The following is a 12,188-nucleotide window of genomic DNA, read 5'->3' as shown; positions in this document are numbered from 1 at the left end:
CAAGCCCATCAGAGACTTATCGCCCGCCGCCGCTTTTAGCGTTGGAGGTGCTTGTGTACATTTTCACAGGCTGAAGGTCGATGTTCGAGTGGAGGAGAGAGAGAGAGAGAGGATGGAGGAAGAGAAGGAGGGAGGAGGTGTTTAAATGAAAACAGTGGACTCAAGAGAAGGGTTTGAGAGGCGGCTGCTACGCGACGTTCTCTACGCTTCCGCTGCCGGCTGCTGCAGCATCGATCGTCTTCTCGGTTTAGTGTTTTCAGTCTGAGACGATCTGATCTGACTGAATACATGATCTTCACGAGAAGAGATTGACGATTGATTCATCCCCCTTACATCACAAGGAATGACTGAGATAAAGAAAGATAGATTTGCTCTATTTACACATATTAGATTCTGCCGTCGAGCCTTAAAGAGGGAAATGTGTGATGCTGCTTATTCAGCTTAAATCTCCGTTATCCTGGTATTACTTTTTTCATGTTGGTTCTAGTTGATTGGTGCTGCTGGAGTCCAGTGGGGCCGATGGATCCGCTTCACCGCCGCTGTGAACAGCAGCCCCAAGAGGAGGCGTCGCTTCCAAAACGTTGGCATTATTTTGTCGAGCTCGGCTGTTTTCCCTCTCACCATTTAATCTGAACTCGGTAGCCGTCCGCCGTTCTGACGGCCCATTGCGCCTTTCTAGTCCTACGACCACTCAAAGCACTTTAACGCCACGCGTTCCCCTGTTCGTACGCTAATGACGGGGGGGCCGCCACGCAGGGGGCCACCTGACATTCACGTCCATTCAAGCACCGCAGGCACAGCTCACAGCTGTTAGTGTTGAGAACTGCTCTTCCCCTGAGCCACAGCTGGCCTTCAGACCAATTGGTGATTTCACAGATAATCACCTCAGTCAGCTATTTTCTTTCAATGTGCATCAACGGGGCCCATAGTCACACAGTGAAAGACAAATGCAGATGTGAATATCATCTGAAACATCTGGCTTAAACTGAATAGATGGGGACCGAGTGCTGCTCCTTGTGGTACTCCACGGGTCATGCGGAGCGGAGTAGCTGTTTTTAATTGATTGATTTTATTTCCATGCAGGTGGACAATCTCAGTGAGTTCATGTATTTGTTGAGTTTTCCCTGTTCGGGGGAAACGCTGCCGGCGTGCTGCAGCAGATCGGCGGGTTGCAAAAAGGTTCATAACGATCTAATTTGAGCGCATTCTTTCGTCACCGCTCTCTTGAGCAAAGCACTTACGACTAGAATTGCTCCGATGCGGATGTTAGTGCTCGACAGCGGGGAAAAACGGCGCTCGCACTTAGTAACCAAGCAGCCCTCGGGTGCGAGCGTTGCGAATGTGAGGCCGCCGCTGAGAGTGCACGCTCAGCAAAACTGTGCCCTGGATAATGTAAAAAAAAAAAAAGAAGAAGGCGAACATTGCCTCGCCCCGGGCGCCTGCGATCTCTCCAGCGACTACAGCTGATATTTCATCAATACTATAAATCTGTGACTTTTACAGCCAGGTCTCTGAAGGTTATTACCGCCGTGCCGTGCGTCTCCTCTTTCCCCTCATCAGCACCTTAACGGAAACGCCTCGTTTCCTCGTTAGCTTAGCGTTCGTCCTCGCCAGCTGTTGTCGCTAAATGTTTCATTTCGGTCGCTGAGCTGGCCCCTCGGTTGAGCATTACCATAATTCCAGCGTCTTCTGGGAGCTTCGTCCCCACTAAACCCCCCCGGAGCAGCGGCGAGCTTGAATATTGCATAACGGCAATGTCACCCAGTCGGACAGCGAAATGTATTACCTGCATGAATCAAGTTGTCGTTTCCAATTTATGGCGGGAAGCTTTGCATTCAGAGCACACGTCTGGCCTGCAGGGGGGGGTCTGTTTGCCCAGTGACACTGCAAAAGAAAAACCCGAATGCACCCCGCGCTCATTTTTATCTCGAGAAAACAAACACTGACTGTGTAATTATGAAACGCAGCTGTGTTTCTGCACCGAAACACCCCCGCGTCTCTCTCCTCCGCCTCCTCACTCATCCACCGGCTCCTTCTTAACCTACGTGAAGCACCAGATGGCTGTCGCGTCGCCGCTCCGCCGCAAAACCGAGCGTCGTCTGACAAGTTCCCCGACTCGACTCGAAAACAAGTTTCAGCTTTCAGCAAGAACGTCCTCCGAGGCACGCATCGGTTACAAAAAAGGAAACGCCGAGAGGTGGGAGTGATGCGCCCCGGCAGCGGAGCAGGGACGGAGCGCCAGGCTTCTGTACGGCGGCCAAATCTGTTGGCCGCTATCGATATCCCATTTCCTCTGTCACTCCTAAGCTGCTTTGCATTCAGAGGCTTTGCACTAAGCCCGGAGTGCCCAGCCTCGTGGCCTGTAATGCTGACTACACGGCCCGGCTGTGCCGCTCCACAACAATCATCCGGTCCTTTTATTATCCAGGAAACAAAAGCGGCCCCTGGTGCCACACTGGGAGCCTCCCAGCCCTGACATTTTAATTGTGCGCTTCTCATATTAGGCGGGACGCTCACCAATTTGGCCCGCCGCCGTTAAATTCCACGCGCATTATTCCTCCTTTGACTGTTTAGAAGCCGACATAATGGGTTTCAGACTTGGCAGACGATTGGCGGGAAAGAGGATCAAACATTGAACAGAAGACAGTTGTTTTTTTTTTTGTGGCTGACAATTATAAACCTCCTGTTGAGCTTATCACAGATTCAGCAGCAGGAGCTGGAGATAAGGTGCTGAGTTATGGGCTGCGGACGAGCTCGTGTCAGCGTCGGGGAAAGGTTCTCTTTGTTTGATACGTTTAAAAGTCCTGTACTTTAAATCCCAACAGAAGACGGAAACTCAAATGTAGTTTAAATTCCCAAAGCACAGCGTCGCGTTATTCACATCTCGGTGCCTTCCGGTGCGGAGACATTGGTGTGCGGCTCTCGCTGGCCTTGGACTCTGTTTTGTTTTCGGGTGTTTGAGGGCGAAGTGTTTGAGACTCTCCCTCCAGGGAAGCTGCTGCTGCTTGTTCAGCGATCATAAAGCATACGCAGGCGCTCTGAGGCCGCGCCACGCACCCCGAAGTCAAAGTGGCAAGTGTTTTTAGAAACATGATTTCATCCTGAGCGCCGTTTCTTTCCCCCCTTTAGACATAAAAAGCCATTTATTTTTGTTGTTTCCATTATCCACTTGATTGTTACTGAATGGTATTTACAGGTAGCGCCTCGCTGTCAAACGCTATTACCACATCGTAATGTAAAGAATCATCACGCAAAAAACCCCCCGAGCTCAGAGTGTGATTTACTCCTCTTCTCCCTAAACGCTCACCTCTCACGTTTCCTTTGAATATGCAACAAAGACCCGGCATCGCAGTCTATTAAACCACTTTTTCTTTTGAGTGTTTTTTCTGTGACTCCCCCCCTCGCTGACTCTCCCCCCCCCAGGCAAGGTCACTCGCCGCTGCGCTAATGACTGCGATCAATTATCTGGTGCAGCGCTAACCGACGCTGAGACGCCCACATCCCTGCAGCCTCCCAGCTCGCAGAGGTCAGCCGGTTGTAAAGACAGCCGAGCGGTTCAAGGTCGTCGTCCCCCCCCCCCCTCCTCCCCGTGAACCCAAACACTACACGATAGTAAAAAATCTGTCACGGGTCTATTTAATGTGTGATAATAACACGGTGCTGCTGCAAACTCCGGCCCTGGAAGCGGTTCAAATCAGGATGTAATGAATGCGGTGGACAGTAAGAAGGCACTCCTCTCTGCTGGTTGTCTTCATTTCATGAATGAGGCGTTAAAGATCGGTCTACTCGTCAGTCAAGGGAGCGTTTATTGTCGTCGCGCCACAACGTACTCCAGTTGGAGCCTTTTTGTAGCACAACAAAAGTATTTTATCGGGAAGTGTAAGACGCTACATCCTCCAAACGTATGGAAAGTGGGACGCCGGAGTGCACTTTCAACGGATTCATCATTTTGCCAATAACATCAGAAATTATGAAGAGCGCTCGGCACATTTTTCCATCCCAAAGCCCAAGGTGACGTCTTCAAATTGCCTTTTATTTTCTTTTTCTTTTTCGTGCTCCACAACAGAGAGCCGCATGGACTCTGAATGAGCGTCGGATGGATTTTCAATCAACGTGAGAGAAAAACAAAACAAAAGAATGCACTTCCTCTCTCAGCAGCCACCTCTCAGGAAGCGGACACGTGTCTGATTTCGGGCACAGTGTCTCTCCTCCACACGCAGGTGATGATGGTGATGGTGGTGGTGATGATGATGATGATGATGTGGAGTCGGGGATGGAGCTGCTGCAGAGCTCAGCGTGAGGTCGCTAAATCGACTTCCTTTATATTTAAAACACTTCAGCGATTAACGCCGACGAACGGAGGCTGACTGCGTTCCTCCCCCATCGTTTCCTACCCTCTCTCTCTCTCTCTCTCTCTCTCTCCCTCTAACCCCCCATGGCCTGTCACTGTGCTGTCATGACAACCAGTTCAGATTAGCAGATCATTAGCGGTAAGCCCTGTGAACGGGTGTTAATAATAACTCTAATTATTGCTACTGATGGTATTTTTGGAGGTATTTCACTGGCATATTTTACTGCCCTTTTACCTGCAGGGCCGTCGTGATAGTGATCTACAGTAGTAGTAGTACTAGCAGTACTGGCAGTAGTACTTAAAGGCCGCTCTGTATCAGGGTGGTGAACACGCCCGCACCATCTACATCTCAAGCTTCACACCCGGCACAACCATAAAGCTTTCCTTAAGCGGCCGATCCTAATGAATCCGTTTTGATTGACGAGCGCTCGGCCGTGCGCGTGCATTTAACGGCCGAGACGACGGAGACGTGTCTGTCCGTCTGCGTTATTAGCAAAATAATTAACGACAAGACGCCGTAAGAGCGGCATTGATTGGGGACAGCCTCGTTAGAGGAACACAGCTGGCAGCGACTTGATGATTGTGCTGCGAGCAGTGAAACGTCCACCGTGTTTTTACATCAAATATGATGTAACGGACCCTTCTATATGATCCATAATATATTGTTTCCCGCCCATATATGTGGAGTTTATTAATAGAGGAGTCTCAATATATAAAACAGGGTCCAATGATTCTTCATTAGAAAAGATGTGAGCTGGGTTTGAATATGAATAGTGGGGGCTAAAGTGAAGAAGAAGCCTGATTCTACTTCACAATAATTCACTAGACGTTTACAATCAGGTTGGCAAAGGAATATAAATATGAAATAATTCAGATCAGTGTATTTGATTATCTCACCTAATTTCATATTTCTGGCTCCGTGGTTGTCCTTGTATCACACCGACGTCACAACGGGTGTAAACAAATTCTTCTATTCCTGTCACACCATTCAAACAATTTCCCGCAAATGTCACATCACTTCCTCTCAGAGCCAGAAGTCAGTCAAAAGGAAGAGTCTCACACACACACACACACACACACACACACACACTTCTGCACTCAAACGGTCTCTCAGATGTCCATCGCCGAGCACGGTCCTCATGCGATTTGCGGCTCACACGCGACCTTCAGGGGCCGCGCGAAGTCATGCAGATCGTTCGGTAGCCATGGTAACGTGGCGTGCACGTCGACGCGCACGAGAAAGCGGAATCGTGAGAGAGGGCTGTCGCAGTTCTTCAGTTAAAAAAAACGAGCGACGGGATTCATTAAATGAGTCCCAATAATATACTATAAGGGCCCCAAACAGCTTCAGATTCACTACGACGTCAACATGTCAACAATTATGAACACATGATGGAATGTTGTCTTCAATAACTTGAAGCACCTAAAGAAATTATGCTTCAGAGGAAAACAGTGTAGCGCTACACACACAGGAAACACATCGGACTCACAAACTCAACCAGATTCACAAGCTCCACCTTGAGCAGACGTTTCAGTGCATTGTGCTGGTTGAGCAGACGTTTCAGTGCATTGTGCTGGTTGAGCAGACGTTTCAGTGCATTGCGCTGGTTGAGCAGATGCTTCAGTGCATTGCGCTGGTTGAGCAGACGTTTCAGTGCATTGCGCTGGTTGAGCAGACGTTTCAGTGCATTGTGCTGGTTGAGCAGACGTTTCAGTGCATTGCGCTGGTTGAGCAGACGTTTCAGTGCATTGTGCTGGTTGAGCAGACGTTTCAGTGCATTGTGCTGGTTGAGCAGACGTTTCAGTGCATTGTGCTGGTTGAGCAGACGTTTCAGTGCATTGTGCTGGTTGAGCAGACGTTTCAGTGCATTGTGCTGGTTGAGCAGACGTTTCAGTGCATTGTGCTGGTTGAGCAGACGTTTCAGTGCATTGCGCTGGTTGAGCAGACGCTTCAGTGCATTGTGCTGGTTGAGCAGACGTTTCAGTGCATTGTGCTGGTTGAGCAGACGTTTCAGTGCATTGCGCTGGTTGAGCAGATGCTTCAGTGCATTGTGCTGGTTGAGCAGACGTTTCAGTGCATTGTGCTGGTGATGCCTGTCAGTCATGACTAGTTTGCAGTGACAGAGCTAGATGTTACTGAGATGAAGTGCACCTAGAGGAGGCAGTCAAGGCGTATCCGTCGCTTCGTTTGGCTCCACCATGGATGGATTTAATTAGCGGAGGTATTTTGCTGACGGTAGCGTTATTCGTGTTTTACATGAGTATCAAGTCTTACAGCCGGGGAAGTTTGGTTGTAAAGTAAAGTGCAGTCAATGAGTTGCTCCCCGACTATAAACCCAGCGAGTGTGAAGCCGATCGGAGGATTTGGATACGTGAAGGACGGACGGCTTCCCTTCTTTATAGTTTGGACGATCTCCTTGATACTCGTCCTAACATTCTCAGGAGGTGACTTCTACTGAGCGCCGCGTATCTATTCAAAGACGGCACGAACTTTTCAATTTGCTCTGAGGGGACGTTTGGTCTCAGGACCCCGTGAGGCGCAGTCACCGAATGACGACGCGGGTTATGAAACCAACGGGCCCTCCGCGGGGAAACGATGCTCGCCCTGTGTTGCGGATCGGGGGCGAGCGAGGTCAAGGAAAGGGGGGGGGCGATGATTTAGAGATACCCTCGGAGAGAGTGAGGGAGGAGGAGGAGGAGGAGGAGGACCGACAGGCTGCAGGGAGACTGATTGCTGTAGGAGCTGTCAATAAGTTAGAGGCAAGCTGTGAGGAGGGGAAAGGAAATGACACGGAGGAAAGTAGAGGGAGTGTGGGAAGCTTGAAACGAGGAGGCCCAACCGCAATAAAAAGGCCAGAAGGATAGAGAGTGAGACGGGGGGGGGGGTAGTGAGACGGATAAGAACGGATCAAGCACCTGCTGAAGTAGAGACGGAGGGAGTGATCGAGAGGACGGAGGTGTGGAATAGCAGCCGGGATGAGATGGATTCTACCGGACCATGAGATTGATGACTCTGCTTCAGAAAGAGAAGGAGAGGGAAGAGATAGTGATGGGGGGGGGGGAATAAGAGAAAAGCCCTGATGAAAAGAACCGACAGAAAATCCGGAGTCTGATAAAGGAATGAGCCGGCTTTATCTCATCCCTTCCATCTTAAAACAGAGCACCAGCAGCTTCCTGGCACATTTCAGTATCTCTAATAGGATCTATCCCACTTTTCTCTTTTTTGTTCGTCGTCACTCATGCGTTAGCGCCAGAATATAAAAAAAAAGAGAGATTACGTCTGAAGCACATAAAAGTCTGTTTGTAAAGAAGGATTAGTTTGACGGCAAACATCCTGTGAATTGATCATCCGGCGCCGCCGTTAAACAACGTCTGACTGCAGGAGGCGAGCATCATGGCGTAATGAAGCCGTGCTTAGAGCTGGGATTCATCCGCTCGCGGTCCGTCAACTGTGGCCAATTAGAGCTTAAGGTTGCTCCGCGGCGCCGCCCGTCCAGCTAACAAAGCTCATTACAGAGTCCGAAAAAATAAAATATGGAAAAACCCAGACGGCGAGTTCAGCTCGACGCTGAGGTGAGGCGGGAGGAAGTGGATGTTAATCTTTTCACATGAGGACGACTCATTCCCACCTCCTCTACCTCTCTGTCTCACCCCTCCTCCTCCTCCTCCTCCTCCTCAGACTGCTGGAGACTGTGTCTGGTCCGGGGGGGTGGGGTAAGATGGAGATAAACAGCGTTTGCAAACAGAAAGCGGTCGGAGCCGAGGCCCCATCGGCGAGAGCGTTTCCTGGGATATGCACTTTCTTCAAAACCACAGAGGCGTTATCGGCGCCGCTGATAGACTGATAGGGTAACTGGCGGTGGCGCCCGCCGAGCCGGTGCTGCTGTTATGGGCTGTCATGAATACTGAGTAAAACATTTCGTTAGATGTGTCACACGCACTTTGCCGCTATAAATGCCTCTTCGTGGAAATGAGAAGCACCTTTACTCAACATGCTTGTCACACTGCAGCGGTTTCATTATGCGGTTGCGATTTACCTCGCCGCTGACTGTCTGTATTCTCCTCTTTTTTTCTTTTCTTTTCTTTAGACGCCGCCACAGAGGGCTAAAAGCATCCTGGCGGGCTGCGATGGGACCCGGTGAGGCCTTGGACGGGAGAAGACGTCAACGCAGCCGCGCTCCCTTTCAGTCGCGCCGACTCTAGACGGTAGAGAAGCCCACCATCTTGAGATTAATGTCCCCTGCGTCGCGGAGGCAGCCTCCAGCTGCGCCGCCAGGTCCGAGACAACCCCATGGAGGCGTGGCCTCGACGTTTCCAACGCTGCTAACGCCAGCCGAGTGAACAGCGATGCCTTCTAAGGTCTCCTGCTTGTACTTGCTGACCGTGGTTTGCTGGGCCAGCGCTCTGTGGTACCTGAGTCTGTCCCGCCCCTCCTCCTCCTACGTGGGCCAGCTGACCATCCCCATACGCAAGGCGCCCAAGACGGGCAAGAACGCCACCTTCAGCAACATCCGCACGCGCTCGCTCAACCCGCACGACTTCGGCTACCTCATAAACGAGGCCAAGAAGTGCGAGGCGGAGCCCCCCTTCCTCGTCATCCTGATCAGCACCACCCACAAGGAATTCGACGCCCGCCAGGCCATCCGGGAGACATGGGGCGACGAGAGCACGCTCCCGGACGTGCGCGTGGTCACGCTCTTCCTGCTGGGCCGCAGCACCGACGGCGTCCTCAACCAGATGGTGGAGCAGGAGAGCCAGATCTTCCACGACGTGGTGGTGGAGGATTTCGTCGACTCGTACCACAACCTGACGCTCAAGACGCTGATGGGCATGCGCTGGGTGGCCACGTTCTGCTCCAAGGCCCAGTACGTCCTGAAGACGGACAGTGACATCTTTGTCAACATGGAGAACCTCATCTTCAACCTCCTGAAGCCCACCACCAAGCCCAGGAGGAGGTACTTCACCGGCTACGTCATCAACGGCGGGCCGATCAGAGACATGCGCAGCAAGTGGTACATGCCAAGGGATCTGTACCCCGAGAGCAAGTACCCGCCCTTCTGCTCCGGCACCGGCTACGTCTTCTCGGCGGACGTGGCCGAGCTCATATACCAGACCTCTTTACACACCCGGCTGCTGCACCTGGAGGACGTGTACGTCGGCGTCTGCCTCCGCAAGCTGGGCATCCACCCGTTCCAGAACAGCGGCTTCAACCACTGGAAGATGGCCTACAGCCTCTGCCGCTACCGCCGGGTGGTCACCGTCCACCAGATCTCCCCGGAGGAGATGCACCGCATCTGGAACGACATGACCAGCAAGAAGCACCTGAAATGTTAGCAGGATTAGCACCGGAGAGTCGGGGAGGCACGGGACGTCCTCTTTATCGTCGGTTATTGGCAAATACTGTACCGAGCTGAAGGGGCGGTGTTGACGAAGCTTCCGGGGCTTTGTCCCGGCGCTGATTGCTTTGCGAGGAGTCTCTATAGTGCGAGGCCAAAGCGAACTCCTCTGTCCTTTCACACGCCAACATGTTCAAGAGCTCAGAACTCACAAAACAGCCACAACGTTGGAAACACATTCCCCCCCCCCCAAAAAAAGAAAATGTGCGAGGTGTTCAGGTGTTCAGGTGTTCAGGTGGTCATTGCCAGCAGCACGACAGGAAGCTCAGAGGCTTGTATTTGAGTACACAAACTGTCCCCGGTTGCTAAAACTGCAGATTACACAAACCCGTTCCTCCTCTTGGCTCCATCACGAGCTCTAATCATGAATGTCCCTCGTGTTATTTTCAGTTGTCGTGCTTTTCCGAGCGAGGTGTCAATGTTGGATGTATTGTGTGGCGCAGCAGCAGCAGCAGCCGTCGTCATCTTGAGGACCTCGGTGAGTTCACACTGAGACGACTCACAATTGACTCGTACAGAGTAATGACTGTCGTGTTCTTTTTTTGGAATCAGACGTATTTTCTTACAACCGAGCCGCTGATCTTTGCAGCGAGAGAAAAAAAAGTATCCGGACGGCGTGCGGAAATCGGCGGCTCGCATTCCAAAGTGAATGTCACTCCTGTTAGCGTGTAACGTGCGGTTGTTAGTCCCAGGCAGTGCTGTGAGCAGACTATTATATTTTCTATTACTTGAACGTGGAGGAGAACAGATGTACTGTTCGGTGAGGACGAGTATATCACACTTTTGAGTGCTTTCTTCTTTTCAATAACTTGAGATTAAATAAAGCGCTTTTGTAAGACTCAAACTTGTATTTATTTACCGTGAATGATTCTGCCGCGTGTACGACACGCAACCTGTGAGCGAACGCTCCAGCACCACTGAGGACTGCGCTGTGAGGGGCTGGGAATGGAAGCGTCTGGTTCGGGCCGCTGTTCACCGCGGCAGCTGTGCTCCGTTTGAAGCGGGTCGCAGCTTCACCGACGGGGAGGACTACAAGCAGGTAGGTGTGTGTGTGTGTGTGTGTGTGTGTGTGTGTGAGAGTGTGATGGAGAAATGACGCATCCGAGTAATTGGCAGCTAAATGGCTGTTTTCCAAAATGTCTTAACGAGGAGGCGGGTGTTTTTTTTTAATTGAAATACAATGCATGAACCTTTGTTTTTAAAGTGCCTCATAGGTTCTCCATATTGTTTCTATTATTTTGGTTTTGTTTCTCCCCCCGTGGAGGAGCTCTGCTCCCGGCAGCAGCAGCGTCTTCTCCTCCTCCTCCTCCTCCTCCTCCGGCCAGGAGCAGAGCTTCTCCTCGCTGCTCCTCCGGTCCTGCTGGAGCCCACATCGACGCCACGCTGCTGGAGACCCAGAACCAGGACTGAGCGGAGCAGACTGTCGGACTCAGGTTTTTCTAAAGGGACTCTGGTGCTCATGGAAACACTGTTTGGGTTTTTTACACAGGGGCCGCCAAAATCAACACAAAATGGAAGCTCTTTGTAGTAAAAATGTAATGAAAGATATTTCCATATTCACAAACCGGCCTGTACGTCTCAATAGATGAGAGTCCTGAAATGGTAAATGTACTTTTCTCTCCATTTTATGGTCAATTTTAGTGATTTGAATGATTTCAGAGGAGAAGTGACAGATATAACCTCCATTACTCACATAAGACTGACCAAAAATGTGTACGGTTTCCTTACAGCGACATATTGAGTTGTACTTTAACCATGGCTGTTCAGACGGTGACGCTTTGCAGTGCAAATTCACAAGGAAAATGCTCATTTGTCACGTTTGCCCTTTGGTGAACACTCACCCTATAAAGCAGAAGGACTGTGAAGCCCGTTATGTTCATGGAGTCGTAAACACGGGCCACGTGTCATGAACAGATTTGATGCCTTATGATAATAATGATGATAATGTTTGTGTTTTTCCTCGTAGGTGAGGAGCTTTGCATCTTTATCATGAGGATTATGAAGTGCATGCATGTGTGCAGGCATGATGTCAGCGAGTACGGGGAAAATCTGCACCGGTTATTTCTGTAATTAGGTTGCTCCAGTCTCTGATGCCTACAGGTGTGTGTGTGTGTGTGTGTGTGTGTGTGTGTGTGTGTGTGTGTGTGTGTGTGTGTGTGTGTGTGTGTGTGTGTGTGTGTGTGTGTGTGTGTGTGTGTGTGTGTGTGTGTGTGTTGGCTTTGTGATCCCTTTGTTCCGGGCATCATCATCTGAGGGGAGCAGCACAACACTCCGGCGGGATTTGGTGCAGGGAAAAAAAAAAAAAAGAGAAGAAAAATGCCCTCTGTTCTTTACTCACAAAGATAAATATAAAAAAACAAAATGTGGGAAGCCCTTGTGGCGAGGCTCCTTCCTCAAACACTTCTCCCCCGGGAAACCTTGCGGGAGCTTGTAGGCGGAAA

At 50.7% G+C, this 12,188-nt stretch overlaps 1 protein-coding gene across 4 annotated transcripts in view; it reads left to right on the top strand.

Moving 5' to 3' along the window:
* Positions 1-10,708, top strand: part of LOC137879004 (beta-1,3-galactosyltransferase 1-like) — a 67,056-nt gene extending 56,348 nt beyond the window's left edge. For all 4 annotated transcript variants that reach the window (XM_068719558.1, XM_068719559.1, XM_068719560.1 and 1 more), the window contains one exon: positions 8,440-10,708. In XM_068719558.1, coding sequence (XP_068575659.1) covers positions 8,699-9,685 — 987 coding nt within the window. In that variant the 5' untranslated portion in view covers positions 8,440-8,698 and the 3' untranslated portion in view covers positions 9,686-10,708. The remainder of the gene's footprint in view (positions 1-8,439) is intronic.
* Positions 10,709-12,188: the final 1,480 nt, after the last annotated feature.

This window comes from Cebidichthys violaceus, unplaced genomic scaffold, assembly GCF_023349555.1.
Source record: "Cebidichthys violaceus isolate CVI_PGR_0920_01 unplaced genomic scaffold, fCebVio1.0.p SCAF_24, whole genome shotgun sequence".
In the NCBI taxonomy this organism is placed as follows: domain Eukaryota; kingdom Metazoa; phylum Chordata; class Actinopteri; order Perciformes; family Stichaeidae; genus Cebidichthys; species Cebidichthys violaceus.
The sequence above is the reverse complement of the archived record's forward strand: the minus strand, read 5'-3'. Positions and strand labels throughout refer to the sequence as shown.